Below are 21,479 nucleotides of genomic sequence, written 5' to 3'. Positions count from 1 at the left end.
GAGCACTGGGGAGGGGTTCAGCACTGCTGGAGAAAGGGAACACTGGGTGGGAGTGAAGTGGGGTCTAGTGATTAGAGCTAGGGGAAGGCAGTACGCCTAGGTCTGTCCCCTGCTCTGGGAGGGAAGTGAGGGGCTGGTGGGCTAGAGCAGGGGATGGTTGGAGTTAGGACTCCTCTAAGTTCTACAGCCATTCTGTCCCTAGGACAGGGTGTCCCAATCCAGTGCAGAGCAAAGCTCCATTAATCCCCAGTACAGTAGGGGGTTTGTACCCCCAGAATATTTCCTCTCATATAAATGGGTGACATGCTGGAACTATTTGGATGGGCTCAGCTCTGGGGGAGAGGGGAGGCAAGGCTGGTCTAGGAAGTGGGTGGTGAGTTTGTGGTTGGCAGGGGTGGTCACTGGTTAGAAGGGTGCCCCCTTCTGATGTCCTCTCCCAAGTCTCTGGATCACCCCCTTTGCCTGGCTCCGCCCACTTTATCCTCCTTGAAGACGGGCCACCTGATGGCCCCGCCCACTTGCTCCTCTGGACACCCTGCCCCTTTTGGCTCTTCCCAACTGCTTCTCTGGCCCGACCCCCTTTCCTTTGACTGACTTTTATTTGTCAGGCCACGCCCCTTTCTGACAATCCCTGCCCCTTTAACTGTTCGGAATAGCTTGTCTCAGGCACCCCCCCCCCTTTCCTACGGCTCCTCCCTGTTTGTCAGTCAGCAGTCCTGTCCCTTTCCGGTGGCCACGCCTACTTGTCACCGGAAGCCCGCCCTCCTGGGCATTCCCATCCGTTTTTCACCATCCACTTTGGTCCCTATTTTGTCCATCCTTAGGCCCCGCCCACTCGCCTCAAAATTCCGCCATTCTTGACCGTTCCCAACCGCTTGCCTCTGGCCCCGCCCCCTTTACCTTTTCCTCCTTTCAGCCGGCGCCTTTTCTCTTGCGGACCCCACTGGGCTCCGCCCCCCGCGGCTCTGTCCTCAGGCCTCGCCCCTTTCCGGGGGAATGTTGGCGCATGCGCGCCGCAGCTGTAGCTACCGCGCAGCTCGAGGTGCCCTTCCTGCGCGCTCAACTTCCGCCCCCCCAGCGACCCGGAAGTGGTTGGAGCGGAAACGACCCCGCCGCCACCGCCGCCGCCGGCGGAGGGAGCGAGGCGGAGCGGAGGCTGGCGGAGCTGGGGCGGACGGCGGGCGGCGGGGCCGGGACGATGCGGACGCAGTGCCTGCTGGGGCTGCGCGCCTCCCTGGCCTTCGCCGCCCGCCTCTGGAGCTTCCTGCTCTACGTGCTGCGGCGCCAGGTCCGCACCGTGAGTGCCGGGACGGGGGCAAGTGGGGAGCGGGCTGGGGGGGTTGCGGCCGACGGGCGAGGCTCGGGGAGTGAGGCTGTGGGGCGCCAGGGAGAACAGCTGGGGAGCAGGCCTGGGGGACTTGTGGGGCCCACTGGAGAGAGAGGCTGGGGGCAACCTGGCTGCGGGGCCGGGCGGCTCGCCTAGCGGGGATCATCTAGGGAGCCAGGCTCGGAGGCAGAGCCTAGGGAGCTGGGTGGGAATGGGCCTCCGGAGAATCGGGGAGTGAGGTGGAGGGAACTTGGTGGGATTTGGCAGTAGAGGAAATGGGCTGGGGTGGGGGGGCTTTGGATTGTAAGGGGGCTATGGAGGCTCAGGGTGTTGGGTTGGGGCAACTGGGCCCCTGGGGGGCAACTGGGCAGACAGCTAAATAGTAGGGCTGGGGTGACTTGTAAAGGGCCTAGAGGGACAAGTGGGGGAACTGGAGGGCTAGTTGCAAGAGAGGTTGGAAAGGGAATGGGGAGGCTGTGAGGTTGGGAGTGTAATGGGGCAGGGCTAGGAAGGACTTGGGGAGCTGGCATAGGATTTTGGGGGCTGTTGGGGATATGGATATAAAAGTGTAGTCAGTTAACCGATAAGCAAAATCTTACTACATGCATTTCTCCTGCCCCGCCCCCTGCGGCCAGCAACCTGGCTCAGTTCTGACTTGTGAAGGGTCTGGGACCTACCCCCACTCCGGCTCTGTATTTTAAGTGTATTAGGAGCCGGGAGGGCAGGCAGCCCAGCTAAGTTCTGGCTTGCGCTGGGTCCAGTGCTCAGACCAATCCCTAGACAGAGGCTGCTGGCACCCTGCGCCACTGCCTTTGTCAGAGGCAGCAGCACAAGGTTATGGGGAGCTGGTTTTTAAACTAGCTCCTCTTGTGGATCAGCTCCCACCTGGTACCCCATGCTTCTGTCTCGGATACAGTGGCAGTAGCGCGGAGTGGCAGGGATTTTCTCAGGAATGAGGCTGGAGCGCACTGGCTGCCAGTCTCTGGGGGCAGAGCCATAGAATAGTCAACTAACAGATAAGAATTCATGAGGTTACTCAGCTATTTAATTAACTGATATTTAAATTCCTAGTTGGGGAGAGTGCAAGATCTGGGATGGCAACTAGGTGGCTGGTAGAGGGAGTCTGGAGGATTAGGAGGGTGCCTGGTACTGATTGTGGGAGGTTCTAGGGAGCTGGCATGTGCGGAGAGCTGGACGAAGGTGGGGCTGGGTGGGGAGCTTTGGGGAGGCAAAGAGTATTTAAGACAGGGAGGTAGTTAAGGCACAGGTAGAGGGTAAGAGGGGAGGTAGTCAAGGAGGTTCTAAGGGTGACTGGCCCCTAGGAGCAGTCTTGGGGGGGGTCCCTATGGTTAGGGGTTAATGATGACTTGAAGGTGTCTGAGGGGGACCATAGTGCGTAGCTTGTGCATATAAGATGCCCCACATACCCAGCATCACACCCTTTTGGGAAGGGGGTTGGGGCTATAGCTTTAATGCCCCCTTCCAATCTGGGCACAGCTTGTTGCCTTTAGTGTAGCCCCTAAGTCGTGCCAAACTCTGGAGTCCTGCATCTCCCAATCTGTTCTGGAAACTGTTGTTTAACTCTCCCTTCCGTGCCTGTGGCTGCCTGGAGCCCATCAAGAGAACCTGGCTAGTCCTCAGGCAGGTGATGTCTAGGTCTTCAAAAGAAGCAAAAATCCAACAACCCATAAAGCAAGTAGAAAACCTCAAGTGGCTTTTGGGGTTGACCCTCCTCCCCCATTCCACCACAAAGCTGATAGCTTCCGGATTGATGCAGGATGCCCAAGGGGAAAGAAACTAACTGTGAAATGTACTGGTAACTTTCCTGCCTGAGTGCTGTAAAAGAGCAAGAGGAGGCTAACTCAGCAGCCCCCGCTCCCCTCCCAGAACTGGGGAGAGAACCCAGGAGTGCTGACTTCCAGCCCCTCTCTGCTCTAACCACTAGACCCTCTGTCCCTGCAATTAAATGAGTGGAAATTAAGTGCATCAGGCCTCTGCTCTCTGAGTTCTGCCATGTTTAAAGGGGTCCCTCACGTTAGATCTCTTTCCTCTACGTGTTGTGTATCTGTCACAGGAACACCTGTGTGATCAGAACAACAGGAAATTTATTCTTGGCATTCTGCTGCTTGTCGACTAATTTTTACCCTCAGGTGGAAGTTCCCAGAGGGGATCAGAGTAGTTCCTTATAATCCTGGAAAGGTAGATCTGGATTCTGAGACATCTGGATCCAGCTAATATGTCTCCCTCTGTAATCTTGGGCAAAATTGCTTTTCAGTGCCTCAGTTTCTCTATCTTGAAACCAGGGATAAACGAATCTTGGTAGTTAGCTTGGAAATTCCTCAGGGCAGGGACTGTCTTGTGTGTCTGTAGTGCCTCGCAGAGGCCCCCCCAAATTTTGGGTGGGATGAGTTGTGTGTGACCCGTGATCTTGGGTGGGCGTCTCTGTGTGGTGCCTGGCACAGTGGGGAGGCCATGATCTCAGTCCATGTTGGTCTGTGTGGCACACTAGGAAATGTGGGGAATTTTTTTTGGTGGGGTTAGTTGTGCAGTATCTGGTGCAATGGTGGGTTGTCCTGTTCTTTCTGTATGTAGGAGGTCATTACCGTGCCTGGGTAACTCCAGTCTCAATGGGGGGGCCTCTTAGGCTGGCAGTTTCCCTTCACTCCAGTATGAGAGTCATGTGGACATGGGTGGGGCGCAGGGCCTTTATCCTCCAGGTGACACTGGCTCTGACTGGGGTCTAAACTCCTGTGTTCCTCTGGCCTATGCCACAGGTGGCTCTCGGTTCTCAGCTCTAGAACCCATTTGCCCCTTGGAGCTGAGCAGGCACCAAGCTTTGCCCGGTGAGGTATGGGGTAGATGGGACCTAGGCATCCTGGCACTGTTATGGGGTGCATGTCAGGTGCGACCCCAGGCATCCTGGCACCATCTGGGTAGTGGGTCCAGGGTGGGACCCAGGTGTCCTAACTCCATCCAGGGTGGAGTGTGATAAGAAAGGGACCCAGGCCGTAGGTACTATGTTGGTGTCCCTAACTCTTAGGATAGTTGCTAGCAGGGATGGCTGAAATGCTGTCCAGTACCAACCCGAGACACCTCCTCCAGGCAGAGAGTGGGCAGGCTATGGTGGATGCAAGGGCCAGGCTGCTGCTTCTCTTCCTGGGGTGGTTGGATGTGGATTAGAGGCTGGCTTTGGCCCTGATTTTAACCTGGGGGGGGACCCTCACCCATGGGGTTGGCATTGCTGGGAGTGGGGTCTGAACCACATTGCTCTGTTCCCCTGAGTTGCTAACCCCCCATGCAAGTGATTTTCCACAATTGCCTGGCATGCCCAGGAGAGCCTCACTTTCCCACAATGCACTGGGCTCCTACAGAAGCTCAGTGCAGAGCATCCTGGGAGGTCTAGTGGCCATAGTGTGTAGGGCCATTTGTGTCTAGCTGATCCATAGGGGGCCCCACTGAGTTTGGTGTTGTGATAGGGACCCCGATCTCCCCCTGATGTGCCAGATGCTGTGTGGATGCATGATGGCCCAGATTGGGGTCCCATTCCCCTCCTTGCCCGCACAAGCTAGCCAGTCCTTGCCTTGGGGTCAGGTGGGAGCCAGTGTCCTCTAGCAGGGAGAGGCACAATGCCCCACCTCCTGAGCCAGCAGTCCCCGCCATAGGCCCTATTTCCCTGGGCCAACCCATATCCAGATCTCCACAGGTGCTTCTGCTGTGTTGGTTGCAGTAGGGAGTAGGGGTGTAAGAGTGTAGCCATTTAAGCAGTCAGGCTTATCAGTTACCCAAATGGCTACACTCAGTTCCTGGTCTGGCACAGTTGGCTTCTCGGCAGCAGGGTGGTAGGCAGGAGCTGGCTTAAAAGCTGGCTCCCAGTGTGCACTGGCTCCTGGGAAGCTGACTGCCGCCCTTCATGTAATTGTGAAACCGTTGTAATTTTCAGCAGTTACACTATTAGCCAATTAGATGCATTTTAACATCCCTAAGGAGGTGGGTAGGAAGTGCCACTGGCTGCCTCCCATGTGTTCTCCAGCTGCCTTGTGCCCGGGGTGAGATGGGGGCTGAGGAAGCTCTGGCATTGCTGCAACCTGGCATCAGAGCCTAGTTCAAAGGGATCTGTCTTCCACAGGCAGGGAATGCCCATTCCCTGCTCAGACCTGTATGTACGTGTGTGTGTGTGTATGGTGGGGGGAGGTGGGGAAAGTCCACTGGATTCCAGGGTGAATCAGCTGGGAAGCGAATTCTGGGAGGAGGCCCTTGTGGCTGGCCCTGGAGTCACGTCCTGGTGTTCCCCTTAGAGCTGGTGTAGAAGCTGGCCAAGCTGTGCGTAACCCGTGGGGCTGGGGGATTCTCGACGTTGCTAAGGGACAACAGGTGCCGAAGGCCGTGACTTGGGTGCAGCTTGAGATGGGGAAGCAGGTGGGTGGTTAAAATAGAGCAGGGAGGGTGAGGGTGGGAAAAGGTCCTGGCCAGTCCTCTTGGTCTGGAGAGGGGGCTGGAGGGGAGGCTGGATTTGCCTTGGCCAATCTAATCTGGGATTCTGCAGTGCAGGCAGGTATCTGTTACAGGAGCTGTGGCACGTGATAGGGCAGAGTGGATGGGGGCCAGAAAGGCATGACTGGGGGGGTGGGTCTGGTGGGTTAGATGGGTGGGGCATAGAGCCAGAACTCCTGGGGTCTTTTCCCAGCTCTGGGAGAGGAGGGGGGCTGGTAGGTTAGAGTTCAGGGAAAGGGCAGGTTGCCAGGACTCCTGAGTGCTGTCCCTGGCTCTGGGAGGGGCATGGGGGCTAGTAGTTAGAGTAAGGGAGGCTGGGAACTAGGACTCCTGGGTTCTCTCCCTGGGTCTGGGAGGGGAGTGAGGATTGGTGAGTTAGAACTGGCAAGGGTGCAGTGGGGGAGCCAGGACTCCTGGGTTTTGTCTCCAGTGGTTAGAGCTGGACAGAAGCATAAACACAGTGCGGAAATAACTTTCCCCTTGCAAGGCAGGACTGAGTCTGTGGTGGAGTCAGTCTGGATAGAACTCCGGATGCCTGCTGGTAGGAGTTGCTGTTACCCTCCATTGACAGAGGGAACAACACAGCCAGGGTCTGCCAAGCACTCAGTGCACTTCCTCTTCCTCCTGGTTCTTCACCTGAGTTGAGGAAAGGGGAGGGAGGTCTGTGTGGTCCCCACCACAGGGCCTGTGCACAGGTCTCACTTCCTGGTTAGTTTCACTTTCAGGGCTGCCTTGCTTGATTCTGATTTAGGTGGATTGTCTTAAAAAGTTCCCTTGAGTGAGATCCAAGGCAAGGGGAGAACCACGGTGGGTGGTGCTTGGGCAGGGGGCTTAAAGGGTGGCTGATGGGGAAAGGAAAACAGGGTGAATGTGTTCAGTCTCTTGCGTTGCAGTGTCTAGAGGCTTTGACTGGGGCTGGGCTCTGTCGTAGTGCAGGTTGTTCCCTGCCCTTCAAGTCTCACTAGACCAGTTTATTGCCCTGTGTCTCAGATAGGAAAACTGAGGCACGGGGAATGACAGCTTCTGCCGGTGTGAGCTAGACTTTTACCTGCCTCCCAGAGCTCCCAACTCTCACCACCAACTCCCACTCCTCTCCCAAAGCCAGGAGAGAACCTGTTTAGGCTCCCAGCCCATCCTCTGCTCTAATGCTTTACAGGGCAGGGCAACACAGAGCTCCTGGCATAGGGGTGGGAGAGAGAGAGTACATGGTAGGAACGGAGTGTGGGGGGGGAGATTAGTGAGGATGAAGGGGATACCTGAAGTAGAAGTTGGCCATACATGGAGTTTGTGGGAGGCCCCCTCCCTGTGTGTCTGTGTGGGGCTGTGCTGGGTCCTGGGATTATCAGGGGATGGGGGGGCGGGCGGAGGGTTAGCAGTTGGGCTCTCCTCCCGGCTATGACAGCCTGTCCCGCTTTGCTCTTGTGGCAGGTGATCCAGTACCAGACGGTGCGCTACGACGTCCTCCCCCTCTCTCCTGCCTCACGGAACCGGCTCAGTAAGTCTCCCTGCCAAAGGTGAAAGTGAGCTGGTACGCCCCAGTGTGGCTGGGGCACTTGGCTGCTGGGGGACGGGTGGGGCTCAGCAGCAGGCAGCTTACAGGGGCTGGCTGGAGGTGACCCTCCCTCCTTGACTCTTCTATCCCAGAGGTCAAACGCAGCAGGCTCTGCACTTTCCCTTCACTCCCTAGTCACAGCAAACAGGAAAAACACATGCAGTCTCCCTCTCTTCCCCCTGAATTGTGATAGGAGAGTACTTGTAAAAAATGTGTTACTTTAACCTCTGATACCTGCCCCTTGGCTGCAAGGGGTCCCTGAGGCTGGGCCCCCTTGGTGGCACAGGGCTGCTGGTGGGGAGATGGCCGTTGGAGCGGGAAGAGATGGGAGGGTTAGTGGAGAAAAGCTCAGATTCCTGGGTTCTGGTCCCTGCTTTGGTAATGCCGCTGCCAGGGAGAGAATCCGGGAGTCCTGGCGCTTAACACTAGACCCTGCTCCCCTCCGAGCCACGGAACAGGAGGGATTCCCTAGATTTCATGAGTTATGGGGTGTCTGCCCTGCAATGGCTGCATCTAAACCATACCAAAGATTAGGGAAGTTTAAATACATTTGTGTAAACATGTAACAGCTGTGTTTTTTCAGTGGTTAAATGTTTACATGCGGGGAGGGGGAGGGGTGGGGAGAGGGGAAGGAGCCAGTGCTTGTGGGGGGAGGAAGCAGGAGCTGGTGCTTGCAGGGAGCGTATGCCTGCTCCTCCCCCATGCTGCTTCCTCTGTATCAGAGGCAGCTTGTGTGTAACTGTAAGGGTTAACCAATGAACCCAGGCTCATCGGTCAACCCTACCACAGGTAAGTCTAATGGTGGGGCAGCCCTGCCAGGGGGCTGCCTGTTATTCAGGGCTGACTTTGATTGGGTGGAGGCCCCCTCTGACAGCTGTCCTCTCCCTTCCCCTCCCCCCAGACCAGGTGAAGAGGAAGATACTGGTCCTCGACCTGGATGAGACATTGATTCACTCCCACCATGATGGGGTGCTGCGACCCACAGTGCGGCCAGGGACGCCTCCTGACTTTATCCTCAAGGTAAGCTGGGGCCAGCAATGAGGAGTTCACTGCCTGGCCAGTGGGGGGGTGGGAAAATGGCCTCTTGGCATGAATGAGATTCAGCCCCTGAGCACTGTGCAACCCCCTAAGCCATCCTTTTCGCGCATATGGCCCTCTTTTCAGTCTATTGAAATTTTACAGACCTCCCCAAACAATTTAGCTGTTTTCAAACCTTCCATTACTTGAGAATCATTTGAAATGTATAATAGTTCATGTTATCTGAACAAATATAGTAGCACTGAGAGAGAATGCAGGGTGTCCACGTAGAAATGTAACAACTTTGAGGTGCTGTATATTTTTTTTTATTGGATCCACTGATCTATTTTTTCTAGCTGCCCAACTAAACCCTTCAAGCTGCTCTAACAGCTTTTGAACGGTTAGAATAGGGTGACGTATTCACATAATATGATCGTTTCAAAAGAGAAAACATGGTAAAAGGTGACTGACCCATTTCTAAGCTGACTCCAGAGGACAGTGTGGGTGAGGGACATGTGGACTGCAGGGCATGGAGCTTCTCAGCTCCCATTGGCTGCTGTTTGCTGTTCACAGCCAATGGGAGCTGAGAGGCTCTGTGCCTTCAAGCAAACAAACCCAGACTCTGCAAGCAAGTGTCCCAGCAGAGTCCACAGCATGTCCCAGGGTTGCTGCCCAGCCCAGCAAGGCAAACCACTGGCGCACCCGGACTTTTTATCCATGTAGTGCGTCTGCAGGCTTGGAGCCTGTCAGTTTCCAGTCCCTGCCTTTCACCATTCTGGGTCAAGGGAAGCAGCAGCCAGCATGACCCTTGGCCTGTGCTGCTTCCTCAGCTTCTGCCCATCCACGGAGGATATGGTGAGGGGGCTCTCGTGGCCAAAGGCAGCTCCTGCCCTGGCACTCCACCCTTGGCTGGGCATGGAGCCCTGGGAGAGGGAAAGAAAAGTGTAAATGGCAGTGCAGCTTCAGTGGGAGGGCGGGTGGTCATGAACGGTGAGTCCTGGGAGAGAATTGCCTGGTGGAAAGCCCCAGTTCTTCAGTGGGCCTGATCAGTGTTCCCTGTAAGTCAGTGGTCTCCAACCTTTTTACACCCAAGATCACTTTTTAAATCTCAGAACAGGTGAAGCTCTACCGCCCCGCCCCTTCCTTGAAGCCCCGCCCTCTCTATTCTCCTCCTGTCCATCACTTGCTATCCCCAGCCCTTACTTACACACTCTGATAAACAGTTTATTTTAAAATTATGCGATATATAACATTAAAACACGTGTTTATAGTTATGAAATAAATGGTCTGTTTTTTATTCATGCTATTTAAATCTAAAATGAAGCATTTATAATTATACATTTTGTGGGGACAGAGTTCTGCGGCTGGGGGCAGGGGAGAGGGAACAGGGTGCTGGGAGGGCAGAGGACAGGGTTCTGTAGCTGAGGATGGGATGGGGACAGAGTTCTGTAGCTCGGACAGGGGAGTAGGGTCTGGGGAGTGCGGACGGGGTGGGGTGCCAGTGGCAGCAGAGTCCCCTGCATCTGCCGCCTCCTAGGATTCCCTACCCCCTCCAAGGGAAGCCAGCATGTGCCTTCTCCGGGCCTGACTCCCCCCTGCGGCGCAGGGAAACTCTGTGTGTGCCTGCCCCAATGCCCCCCCCCCCCCCCCGCTCACCCCCCCCCCCCCCCCGCAGCGCGGCCAACTCCCTTCTGCAGCACGGTCAACCCTTGCAGGCGCCTGCCCTGGGGCCAAACCCCCCTCCCACAGCGTGGCCTGGCCTCCCCTCCCCTCCCCTCCTGCAGCAGGGCAAACCCCAGTGGGCACCTGCCCCAGGGGCCAAACCCCCCCTCCCACAGCATGGCCCGACCCAGCCAACACCCCCCCCCCCGGGTCCTGGAGCAGGGCCAACCCCTGCGGGGGCCTGCCCCGGGGCCAAACCCCCCTCCCACAGCGTGGCCTGGCCAACCTGCAGCAGGGCCAACACCTGCGGGTGCCTGCCCCAGGGCCAAGCTGCCTCTTCCGCGGTGGGGCCAAACCCCCATGGGCGCCTTCTCTGGGGCCAAACCCCCCTCCCACTGTGCGGCCAAACCCCCGCGGGAGCCTCCCCAGGCCAAACCCCGGAGCTGACCCCCGCTCCCGCGGTGCAGGGAAATCCCTGCGCTCAACTCACCCCTCCCAGGGAAGCCACTGGACTCCTCTTCTGGAGCCGATGCCCCCTTCCCCAGCACGTGACAGAGCTGTGGGAGGGGAGCAGCCTGCGCACTTCCGGAGCCCCTGGAAGTGACGCACGTTTCACCCAGGACTTCCGTCCACCCCGCGGGAAGCCAGCACTACACTAGAGGTAGGTAGTGGGGCTTCTCGGGGATGGGGGGAAAATGGGGGGGCGGGGGTGCCCGAAAGCCTTGCGATTGACCTGTTGATCGCGATCGACGGGTTGGTGACCCCGGCTGTGAGCTCTGGGGGCAGCCCTACCCAGTCAGAAGCTCAGGGCTCAGTGCAGAGATGACTGGGTGGGGCTGATTAATCACCTGGGAAGCTGGGCTGCTTCTCTCCCCCCCCCCCCCCCCCTTTACAGGGAACACTTTTAAACTTTCCGGAGACCCCCTACAGTATTGTCACAGACTACCAGGGGCTGTGGACCACAGGTTGGGAACCACTGCCCTAAGTAAATAATGGAGGTCCTACACTGAGCCCCCACCATGGCCACATCCTTCAGAAGCTTAGTTCTCTCTGGGTTTGTGGGGTGCCTATGCCCAAAGTCAGACTGTCTAGGGCCTTTCCCCTCTAGGAGGCACTGCTCCCACCTGACTCCAGGGCAGAGGTTGTCTGGCTCGGGAGCCCAGGGAATGGGGCAGAGGACCTGTCCCATCCATGGGACACTGATTTCCATCTGGTCCCAGGGCAAAGAATGGCAGGTTCTGGGAGGCAAGGAATGGGACACGGGACCTCTCCTCTCAGAGGGCGGCAGTGCTGTCTGTAAAAAGAGATGGGGTAAGTCTAGCAGAGTTGGGGGTGTATGGTTAGCTTGTGCCAGTGCCAGTGTCAGGCAGCTCTAGGGTCTCAGCATCTGCCCAGGACCCTGCTATACCCATCTTCTCTCTGGTCTGCAGGTTGTCATAGACAAACACCCCGTCCGCTTTTTTGTACATAAGAGGCCGCACGTGGATTTCTTCCTAGAAGTGGTAAGTAGACAGCCCTGGTGTCTTGTTTTCTTCAGGGGTGGAGTTGTGTGTGCAAACCCACCTGAACCAGATCCCAAACCCCAGAACTTGCAGAGGTACTCCCCCTTCTCCTCCTACCCGCTCAGCTATTATCCAGATCCTAGTGAAATTTGGCTGACCTGACAATCCCCTGCAGATCCCCAGTTGGGTTCCTAAGTTTGCTGCCGACTCCTTCTATGGAATCTCGGTCGGTCACGTCCTTGGATCAGCTACTGCTAGTTGTTATGAGCAAACCTGTTCCAGTTGTCTGGCTAGTGCATCTTACACTCAGGGCCCAGCCATATAGAGTTGGGAAGGTATCTCCCTCCCTGCTCACCTCAGCAGAGACCTTCGGGGTGGTCTGCCTTCCCCTACCGCATGTGGTGATATGTCCCAGACTGGACACATCTTGACTAGTTCATTCCCTTCCCTTGCAGGGTTACTGGGGTCACCTTGATCCCTCCTGTTTCCTGCAGCTTCTGTCCCGTGAGGGCTGAAACGCTTTGGTCTATCTCTAGGCATGATACAAGGGGGTCTGGGAAAACTCAACAACCTGTGATCTAGCCTAGCCTGAGGAGTGAACCCAGGAATCCTGGCTTCTAACCCCTCCCTCCCACTCCACCACTATAACTCACCAGCTCCCAGAGCCAGGAGAGAACCTTAGTTCCCAGCCCCCCTGCTCCCCTCCTAGAGTCCAAGAGAGAACCCAGGAATCCTGGCTCTCTGCCAGCTTTTGGTTCTATGAATAGCAGAAGAGAGTTTTCTCTGAACTTCTGCTTGGCATCCAGCGTTGGTTAAAAAGGCGACCATGACATTAGGGACCATTAGCACTTGTGTGGAGACTCATGGAGGAAATTTATTTACTCATAACAAAAGAACTTAAGAGCACCAAATAGGTAACAGATTTATAACACAGACAAGGAAGCATTTATTCGCACAATGTAGAGTCAACCTATGGAACTCCTTGCCAGAGGATGTCTCCCACCTGGGCAGTCTGCTCCTCCTCCAGCTGGGTTCCCTCCTGGTTAACCCTGTGAAGTCTTGGTTTGCTCAACCAGTCCTGGAACCTAGGGCATTGGGCCCACTTGTGGCCTCTTTACTCACAGTAATGACAGGTCAGGTCCTGTTGGTTCCATTGCGTAGGTTGGTCTGCCCTGGTATAGTCTGTTCTAGGGATGTAATAATTTAGTTGATTAACTGATAAGCAAAATCTTATAGGTTAATGCTATAGACTACATGCATTTCCCCCCAGAACTACATTTTTTAGCAGGCAGGCCAGCAGCATGGCTCAGTGCCAGCCTGAGCTGGGTCTGGGACCTACCCCCGCTGTGGCTCTGCATTTAAAGTGTATTAGGAGCAGCCTGGCTTGTGCTGGATTTGGGAGCTCAGAGCCTGCCCCCGGACAGGGGCTGCTGCTACCAGTGCAGCATGGCAGGCAGCTGGTCCATGAGGGTAACTGGTTTTTAAACTGTCTCCCCTCATGGATCAGCTCCCACCTGACACCCCGTGCTGCTGCTTCTGGTAGAGAGTCAGCAATGCGGAGTGGCAGGGGGCTCCCTGGAAGAGGGGCTGGAGTGCACTGGCTGCCCCCAGGGACTCCAGAATAGCCAACTGACCAATAAGAATTCATGAGGTTAATCGACTTCAGTTAACCGACATTTAACATCCCTAGTCTGTTCCCTTTGGGAGGAGTTTGCCTGAGTCCCCCTTCTGGGGTCCCCGAATGACTCCCCTTCTGCATGGTTATGAGCCCGGAGTGGCTGTCTGTAAACTCCTCAGCCAGCCTCCCTGTACTGGGCAGGTCTTTCGGATTCTTGTCCACCAGCCACAGTCACAGGTTGGGGGGCAGCATTCATACAGCTGCTCCAGCACCATCAGTTCACCCAGGTCCTCCTTGGTCTGGGCCGCAGCCCCGTCTGCCCATTTGCAGGTGTATCGCCCCATGCAGAGGGCCAGCTCCAGGTAGGTCTCCCCGGGGACTTCTGAGAGCTCCAGAATCTTTTCCTGTTTGCCTTGGGGGGTCAGCCCACACCTGTGCAACATCTCAGAGTGCCTTGCCTCTACCCCGTCCATCTGGCTGAGTGTCCTTTTGGGCTGGGATCCCGTAAGGGGGTGAGCTGCCAGAGCTGGGTTTGCCCGGTGCAGATCGCAGGCGCTCTCACAGGCAGTGAGGAAGGCGTCTGTCTCCTCCCCTTCCCCTGAAATTGGGACAGCATGTTCAGATCAAAGTTCCATGCAGTCCTGAGTCGTCTGGGCTCCTCCTCACTCACTGCAGCAGCGATGTTTCTGCCTCAGAATGATCATGGTCAGCTCGTGCTGCCGCTGTCTCTCCTGACCCTCCAGTTCTTTTAGCCATAGTTTATAGTTGGATTTCCAGCTGAGACAGCTTCACTAAGGGGGAATCCGAACTGCTGCTGGTCGAGTGGGTGCTAGTGGCCCCTGGGTTCGCCTGGTTGCCTTCAGCCACTTCAGACCTCACCTGGTTAAGGACGGGGTGTGACGTGCCCTCAGGGGCTGTCTGGTGGTGCCCAGTTGGGACAGGAACCAGCTCCGTGGAGCGATCATTCTCTTCCAACTGACAGTTAGCTGGGCTTTGGTCAGTTGGTTAGTTTGCAGCCTTCTCTCCTTGCATAGCTCAACAACGTTCTCTTTAACGAGACAGTTCTAGTCCCTCTCCCTGCTGTTCCCCAGGGACACTGCTTGCAGTGCCCCACAGTTCCCCAGGAAGAACCCCTTCAGTGTGCCAGTCTCCAGAACTCATATCTCCTCCTATGAGTTAGGCTGTAGGCTCTTCTGACTTCTGGGACCAATTCCCATGGTTCCCAGGAGGAGCCCCTTCTTGAGTGTGACACCCCCTTCTTGGGAACCACACTCTCCGGTTAGGCTTCTCTGCTTCTTGGACCTGCACCTTGCTCACCTTCAGCACAGCTGGCTCTTACTAGTTCTCCTTCTTCCTACTGTGCCCTTGTCACTTACTGCTGGATGCTCCATCCACAGGTGTAGTGCATCCCATCTCTGCCACCAATGTCACCGAGGTGTGGGGGAGTCACCAGGCCCTGCACCCTCATCAGTACTGAAAGGAGACTCAGCCAGAAAGTAAAACAGGGTTTATTAGTTGACTGGGACACAGCGTAGAACACACTTGTGAGCACAAACTCAAAAGCAATCCATCTTGGGGAGAGAGAAGTCTAGAGCCAGCATCCTGCACCCCAAGCCAACAGAGACTAACTAACTGTCACTGCCACCCCCCACGGCAGCCTAGCCCCAGCCCCCTCATCTGCCCTTTGATCTCCTTTCTGGGCAAAGCCTCCCCCCTCCCCCCCGCGCCCTCAGTTCAAGTTATGGCTATTGTGCAAATGCTGTGGCTAGAGTAGCCTCCCTCAGTGAGTCACACCCAAAATTCCCACCATTGTCTTTTGGTGCTGTGCCCTGGGAAACTGAGGCACCCATGTAGTTACTATAGGACAGTAGAACTCCCATACAACATGACAAATATAATCCCCACTTTGTCAGAGTTGTGAAGGCCAAAAAAAGAGCTAGATAAATTCAGGGAGGATAGGTCCATTCATGGCTGTTAGGACAGGCAGGGATGGTGTCCCTAGCCACTGTTCGTCAGAAGCTGGGAATGGGTGACAGAGAAGTTCTGCTGTAGCTAATAGTTTTGTAACAGCTGTGACCAGTCCTTTTTTAATTTGGAGGAGTGAGGCTGGGATTTCCCAGACTCAGTGGCTACATCTAGACTGGCATGATTTTCCGCAAATGCTTTTAACGGAAAAGTTTTTCCGTTAAAAGCATTTGCGGAAAAGAGCGTCTAGACTGGCATAGATGCTTTTCTGCAAAAGCACTTTTTGAGCAAGAAAGCCCCGATTGCCATTTTCGCGATTGGGGCTTTTTTGCGCAAAACAATACCGCGTTGTCTACACTGGCCCTCTTGTGCAAAAGCATTTGGCAAGAGGGCTTTTGCCCAAACGGGAGCAGCATAGCATTTCCGCAAGAACACTGACAATCTTACATGAGATCCTCAGTGTTCTTGCAGAAATTCAAGCGGCCAGTGTAGACAGCTGGCAAGTTTTTCCGCAAAAGCAACTGCTTTTGCGGAAAATCTTGCCAGTCTAGACACAGCCAGTGTCTTTCAGTAATGGGGACACAGCAAGGATCCCTACACAATTTTTGCACATTTTAACAAGACAGTAATAGCAGATGATGGCTTTTCCAATGATACCTCATGAAGCAGACCAGCAGGATGTTATGCATGCAGATAAATGGGGCCTTCCCCAAAGAAATCAGTCTAGGCCAACTGTGTGTGTGGAAACTGAGGCACAGAGTGGTAGGGACTTACCCAAGCAAGCCGATAAGGCCAAGGGATGGAACACAGGAGTTCTGTCTGCCAGCCCCCTTGTTCTAACCTAGTCACCCCTGCACGTCCCCAGATTGACCTCTGTAACAATGCATGCACGCCCACAGGCAGTGCCGTTCTCTCAGGTGGCCATGGGTGTCACTGGCTGGGAGCTCTTGTCCCAGGAGGAGGCTGAGGTCTCTATCCTCTCTCTGCTTTACCCTCTATCCAGGTGAGCCAATGGTACGAGCTAGTGGTGTTTACAGCCAGCATGGAGATCTATGGCTCTGCCGTGGCCGACAAGTTGGACAATAACCGGAGTATCCTAGGGAGGAGGTATTACCGGCAGGTGAGTGAGGGGCAGGGTGTAGGAAGCAGGATTTCAAAAGGTAGCAGAGTAGAAGGAAAGGGGAAGGAAAGGTGGGGCTTGGAGCAGGGGGTAGGGCTTTGAAGACCAGAGTGGGGTAAGTTTGGGGCGGAGCTTAGAGGGAGCTAGGAGCATTACTTTAGAGAGCAGAGTTGAGGAGTTCAGGGGAAGGGCTATGGGGAGCTGGGGGCAAGGCAATGGAGAGCAGAGAAGGGGGAGCAGGATGGTGGCTTGCCGCCTCCTGGCAAAAATGCTGGGGGCTAACTGGACAGTGGGCTGCTGGGCTAAGGGAGGCTGGCCAGCTGGCTGGGAGGAGGCAGGAAGAGGCAGCTGGGGCCCAGGTGGGAGGAATGCAGGCTGGGGCACTGGTGGGGGGGCTGCAGGGGATCCCAGCTGCTCACCCCTCCCCTGTGCTTCCCTCCAGCACTGCACTTTGGAGCTGGGAAGCTACATTAAGGACCTCTCAGTCGTACATAGCGACCTGTCCAGCATTGTCATCCTGGACAACTCACCAGGCGCCTACAGAAGTCATCCAGGTAGGAGTCAGCTCCTGCTGTAACTGCTAGTCCCCAGCCCCTCCTGGGGCTGAGACAGAACCCAGAGCTCCTAGCTCCCGGACTCCCCCGCCAGGCTGGGGGAGAACCCAGAAGTCATGGCCCACAATCCCCCAGCTCCAACCTATTGGACCCCACCCACTCCCTTCTGAGAGCCAGTCATTTTGGGGTGCGGTCCTCTTGTTTGGGAGAGGGTCTCCCCTTTCCACTCCGATCCCATGGACTCATATCCTGACTGAAGGGAAGTGGCTCCCCTCATACAGGTGCGAAGAAGCTAATGAGCCATGGAGACTTGCCCCTGCACCTGGAGAGGGGGTTGTGCTTGGGCACAGGGAACTGCATGTAAGTTTGTGGTACTGGTCATGGGGCAGAGTGGGGGGGGGGGGGGGGGCAAACCTATATCTCCCTTCCCCTAGCTCGACTGCAGTGCACTGCCGTTTTAAGAGGTGTCTGTCCGTCCATTCCTACTGGTGTCTCACCAGCATCGGTCCCTCTCTCTTAGACAATGCCATCCCCATCAAGTCATGGTTCAGTGACCCAAGCGACACCGCGCTGCTCAACCTGCTGCCCATGCTGGACGCCTTGAGGTACTTGTTGTCAGAGGCTGGGAGCCAGGACTCCTGGGTTCTCTGCCTGGTTCTGGCAGGGGGGAGTGGTGGCTGGTGGGTTAGAGTAGGGACATGGCCAGACCAAGCCTTTGTGCAAACTGGATTAGGATGGGCAGTGCACATGTGCTGGATGTCATGCAATGGAGTTAATGTGGGAATGGCCAGAGTGGGTCAGAGCAGGGGCCTGTCTCGCTCTGGGGCCTGTCTTCTGAGGGTAGCTGCTGGAGAGGGAACTAACAGGACAGGGCATTTCTTGAGCAGTCAGCTTGTGGCAGTCAGAGATTTAGAGCTGCATCCCTGACCATAATGCTTATTAGCTAGTTGTTCAAGGACCTACCTTCCAGGGACTCTTTTTTTTTTTTTTTTTTTTTTTCCCCCCCAGCTCTGTTATGAAGATACCCTAGCAAGGAGTTCCATAGGTAAACTAGGCAGCGATCCAATCCAGGGGATCCCTTGAAACTTATGTAGTCCTTGTGCCCTCTGCCAATACCTTAAGAGTTCCATAGGTCAAAGGGAGTAGTTGGTTAGAACAGGAAGGCTGGGATTCAGGACTCCTGGTTTCTATTCTAACATTTCCTTTTCCTCTCATCCTCCCACCCCAGATTCACAGCTGATGTGCGATCGGTGCTAAGCCGGAACCTCCATCAGCACCGCCTCTGGTGATGTCAACACCTCCTTTCTTCCGGCGTTGGCCCGTGACCGCCGCCTTATCCCACCGCTGCCACCGCCACTCCCCATTCTCCTGCAATGTGGACTCCGCAACTGTTGGTGAACTCTGGAGAGCAGAGTGGAGGGCCAGGGGATGTTAATGCAACACCCCTCCATTTCCCCACCAACAAACAACCCCCTTTTCCCCCCAGAAATGGGCGGGGACTGACTTGGAGGGGGATGGAGCGTATCTGGCAGCTGGACAAAGAAAGGGGGTGTGAAATTTCTGGAGCTGGATGGACATGTCTGATCAGGCTGGGTCTGGTTTTACAAGACCCTTTCGGCCTTGTACAAAGACCACCTTCTTTCTTTCTTTTAGTTTATTTTTTTCGTTCTGTTCTTCCCTCTCTGTGTCCTGGGCTGAACAGGAGCCTGCCTTTCACTGGCTCCCTTTTGAGTTTAGCAACCTGAAGCCATCTGATTGTTTTGGTCCACTCCCTAGGGGTGGGTCTTTGCTCTGGGATCTGTTCCCCAGGGGTGACCTTCTCTGTTTTTCTCAGACTCTGGGGGAAATGAAAACCCAGGAGACAAATTATAGCCGCTAAGCAAGGCCAGAAATGGAGCCGTGTTCAGAGAGTTCTTACAGGGGGGAGGGTTCATCGCCCCCCCCCCCCCAAACCAGTTACACTTGTTCAACAGTTGGACTTTAGTGATGGAAGTCCTGGGTCCTGCCCCAGCTTTGGGTGGGGAGTGGGATCCAGTGTTTGGGGGTGGGGTGTTAGAACCCATGCATTCTGACTTCCTTCCCCAGCTCTTGGAGGAGAATGGGGGCTGGTGAGTTAGAGCAGGAGGTCTGGGGGCCAGGACTCCTTTTGTCTTCCTGGCTCTTTGAAGGGAGTGGGAAATAGCAGTTAGAGCAAGGGGAAACGAGGCTGGGATCCAGGAGTTCTCTTCCCGTTTCTAGCGGACTGTGGTGGAAGAATTTGGGGTGAGAGGAAGCTGCAGCCAAAGGGGTGAGGATGGCTAGATTCAGTGCCCATTTTTGCTCACAAGTGGCAGGGCTTGGATCTGTACCTCAGTTTCCCTCACTGATCTGTCAGGGCTTGCAGGGCCTCTGGGCCTGCTACAGTTTGGTGACGATAGGAAGCAGGAGAGCCCTGTGAGAGGGCCATCTGGGTGCTGGATGGGGTGTGTGGAGATGGGTGAAGTGTTTGAGGAGCAGCTGAGATCACTGTAAGCCCCACCTGTGGCAGGATAGAACCTTTACAGGTCCCAATTCTACATGGGATGGGACCTCTGTACTCCTCTCCCTATGTTGTGGGTCTGAAGAAATGCCCCTTCTCATCCAGAGGTGGGCATAGATGCCTCCTGTAGTCAGCAAGCAGAAGAGGCTGACCCTGTGCTGCAGGGTGGGGACTTAGCAGATGATGCTTTTCCTTGGCAGGTAGGACTGACCCCAGAGCGTAGTAGGGGGGGTAAGGATGTTAAGTATCGAGTAAATGACTATAATTTGTATCAACTACTTGATTAGTTGATAGGGGGTTGCTGTGGCTCTGCAGTTTAAATGTAGTAGGAGCCAGGTATGCAGGCAGCTTGGCTCCTACTACATTTAAACTGCAGAGATACAGTGGGAGCGGGTCTGGGACCTGTGCTGTGCCTCTGCCTTTTAAATGTTGGAAGAGCCAGGTGGCTCTTCCTACATTTAAAAGGCAGAGCTGCAGTGCTGGTGCCTCTGCCTCCCCCATTCCCTCTCTTCTTCCCCCCTGCCCCCCAAGCCCTGGATCTGCCGGGAATGGGTTTTTAAGCTGGCTCCTCCCCCCCTACACCCATTGCTTTGCTGCCTCTGATATGGAGGTAGCAAGGGGGAGGAATGTGAGTAGTGAATTCTGACTATCCAATAAACCTAGGCCAGTGTTGATTTTAAAGTGTGCTGCAGCCCAGCATCACAGATGATCTCTTCCCCCCCCCCCCCACACACACACACAGGTGCTCCCTGCATGGACCTAACGAATCACGTGTACAGCTGCACAGCTTAGAGCCGTGGTCCCCAACCTGGTGCCTGCGGGCGCCATGGCGCCCGCCGGGCTCTTTACATGCACCCGCGGAGCAATCTGGGCTGGCAGGTGCCAGCCCCAGGCGCATGGCTGGTCCCGGCCCCGGGTGCACCGCGCATGCCCTAGCCCTGGCCTTGGCCCCGCCCCCGGGGGCACCACGCGTGCCCTGGCCCCGGCGCTGGCGCCAGCCCCGGCCTTAGCCCCATGGTGCTTACGGGGGGAGCGCCGGCCCCGGGCGCATGGCGCTTACGGGGGGGGGGGGGGCGCCAGCCCCGGGCGCGCGGGGCTTGCCGGGGTGTGCCGGCCCCGATCACGTGGCTATGGGGGAGGCCCCGCCCCCGGGCATGCGGCTGGGGGGGCTGCCCCCAGGCGGGCAAGTGTCCCCGCCCCCTGGCGCCCAGCGGGTGAACGGCCACACCCCCTGGCACCCAACAACCTGAAAAGGTTGGGGACCACTGGCTTAGAGAACACTGGCCTTGGCTTATGAGAGAGTTGACTATTCTTTTACATGCCTAGTAGGGGGTGGCATGGAGGGATGCTGTGGGGCAGGGCATATCCCCTTTTTTAGTTGAAGTATAAAATGGCAAGAGTAAAAAGGCCATGTAACACTCATATCTGCCAGCAAAGGGGGAACCTGTTTTGCTTTCAGGTATTTCCTGCAGTCCCCTGCCACAGCAGGCTGCATTATGGGACTGTCTCTTCTTTGCTGTGTGGGCAGCTGTGTACTATTTGTTGATGTTAACTATAGTGAGCTGTGTAACTACAGCTTGGTGTGGAGAAAGGTGTCCCTGTGTAACCAGTTGCCCTGCTGGGTGAGGGGTCCCTGTATAACCAGCCACCCCACCCTGGAACTGCCCATCTCTCTGTGCCATGTGAGGGGTCCCTATATAACTGCAGCCACACCCCAGAGGTGGTCATGTAGTGCTGGGTGAGAGGCCCTTGTGTGACTGGCCACCCTACTGCAGAAGTGGCTGCATCTGTGTCAGTTTCAAGCCAAGCCAGCCCTGCTGCAGGGGCATCCTGCTGGTGACTTACCTCAGTGCAGTCTGAAGGTAGCTGGGTTTGTCCTGGGGCTGTGGGACACCAATAAAGGGAATCTGGCCTGTGGGGGAGGGGCTGGTGCTTTGGCCCCTTGGTCACTGTAGTAAGCCCTGGGGAAGGAGGGGCTCCCGGGAGAGCCTCTCCTCTCAAGTTGGCAGCATTTTCCTTTCCTCCCTGCCAACTCCATGCATTGGCCATGAGCAGCAGGGCTCTGAATGGTTAACTGGAGGGGGGCAGCAGCTGCGACGCCTCCATTTAAGAAGTTCACGGATTAAACAAAATTTTAGATCCCTACGAAGCTG

At 55.9% G+C, this 21,479-nt stretch overlaps 1 protein-coding gene across 2 annotated transcripts; it reads left to right on the top strand.

The window, feature by feature from the left end:
- The first annotated feature begins 132 nt into the window (after nt 1-132).
- CTDNEP1 (CTD nuclear envelope phosphatase 1) lies at nt 133-21,337 on the top strand. 2 transcript variants are annotated; one of them, XM_075907053.1, is made up of 8 exons: nt 133-1,288; nt 7,247-7,313; nt 8,272-8,390; nt 11,480-11,551; nt 16,138-16,254; nt 16,697-16,808; nt 17,329-17,413; nt 18,037-21,337. In XM_075907053.1, exons 1-8 carry the CDS (start codon nt 1,007-1,009, stop codon nt 18,095-18,097), a joined length of 915 nt encoding a protein of 304 aa, XP_075763168.1. In that variant the 5' UTR covers nt 133-1,006; the 3' UTR covers nt 18,098-21,337. The 2 variants fall into 2 exon arrangements, with proteins under 2 accessions (XP_075763168.1, XP_075763167.1); XM_075907052.1 differs by having other exon boundaries at nt 992-1,297.
- The last annotated feature ends 142 nt before the right edge of the window (nt 21,338-21,479 follow it).

This window comes from Pelodiscus sinensis, chromosome 24 (genome assembly GCF_049634645.1).
Source record: "Pelodiscus sinensis isolate JC-2024 chromosome 24, ASM4963464v1, whole genome shotgun sequence".
Lineage (NCBI taxonomy): Eukaryota > Metazoa > Chordata > Testudines > Trionychidae > Pelodiscus > Pelodiscus sinensis.
The sequence above is the reverse complement of the archived record's forward strand: the minus strand, read 5'-3'. Positions and strand labels throughout refer to the sequence as shown.

Bases quoted from the DNA above. Each gene is read 5' to 3' on its own strand.
- CTDNEP1 (XM_075907052.1), top strand. From the start codon at position 1,007: ATGCGCGCCGCAGCTGTAGCTACCGCGCAGCTCGAGGTGCCCTTCCTG. The intron at 8,391-11,479 runs GTAAGCTGGGGC...TCTGGTCTGCAG, and splicing joins CTCCTGACTTTATCCTCAAG to GTTGTCATAGACAAACACCC. The intron at 16,255-16,696 runs GTGAGTGAGGGG...GCTTCCCTCCAG, and splicing joins GGAGGAGGTATTACCGGCAG to CACTGCACTTTGGAGCTGGG.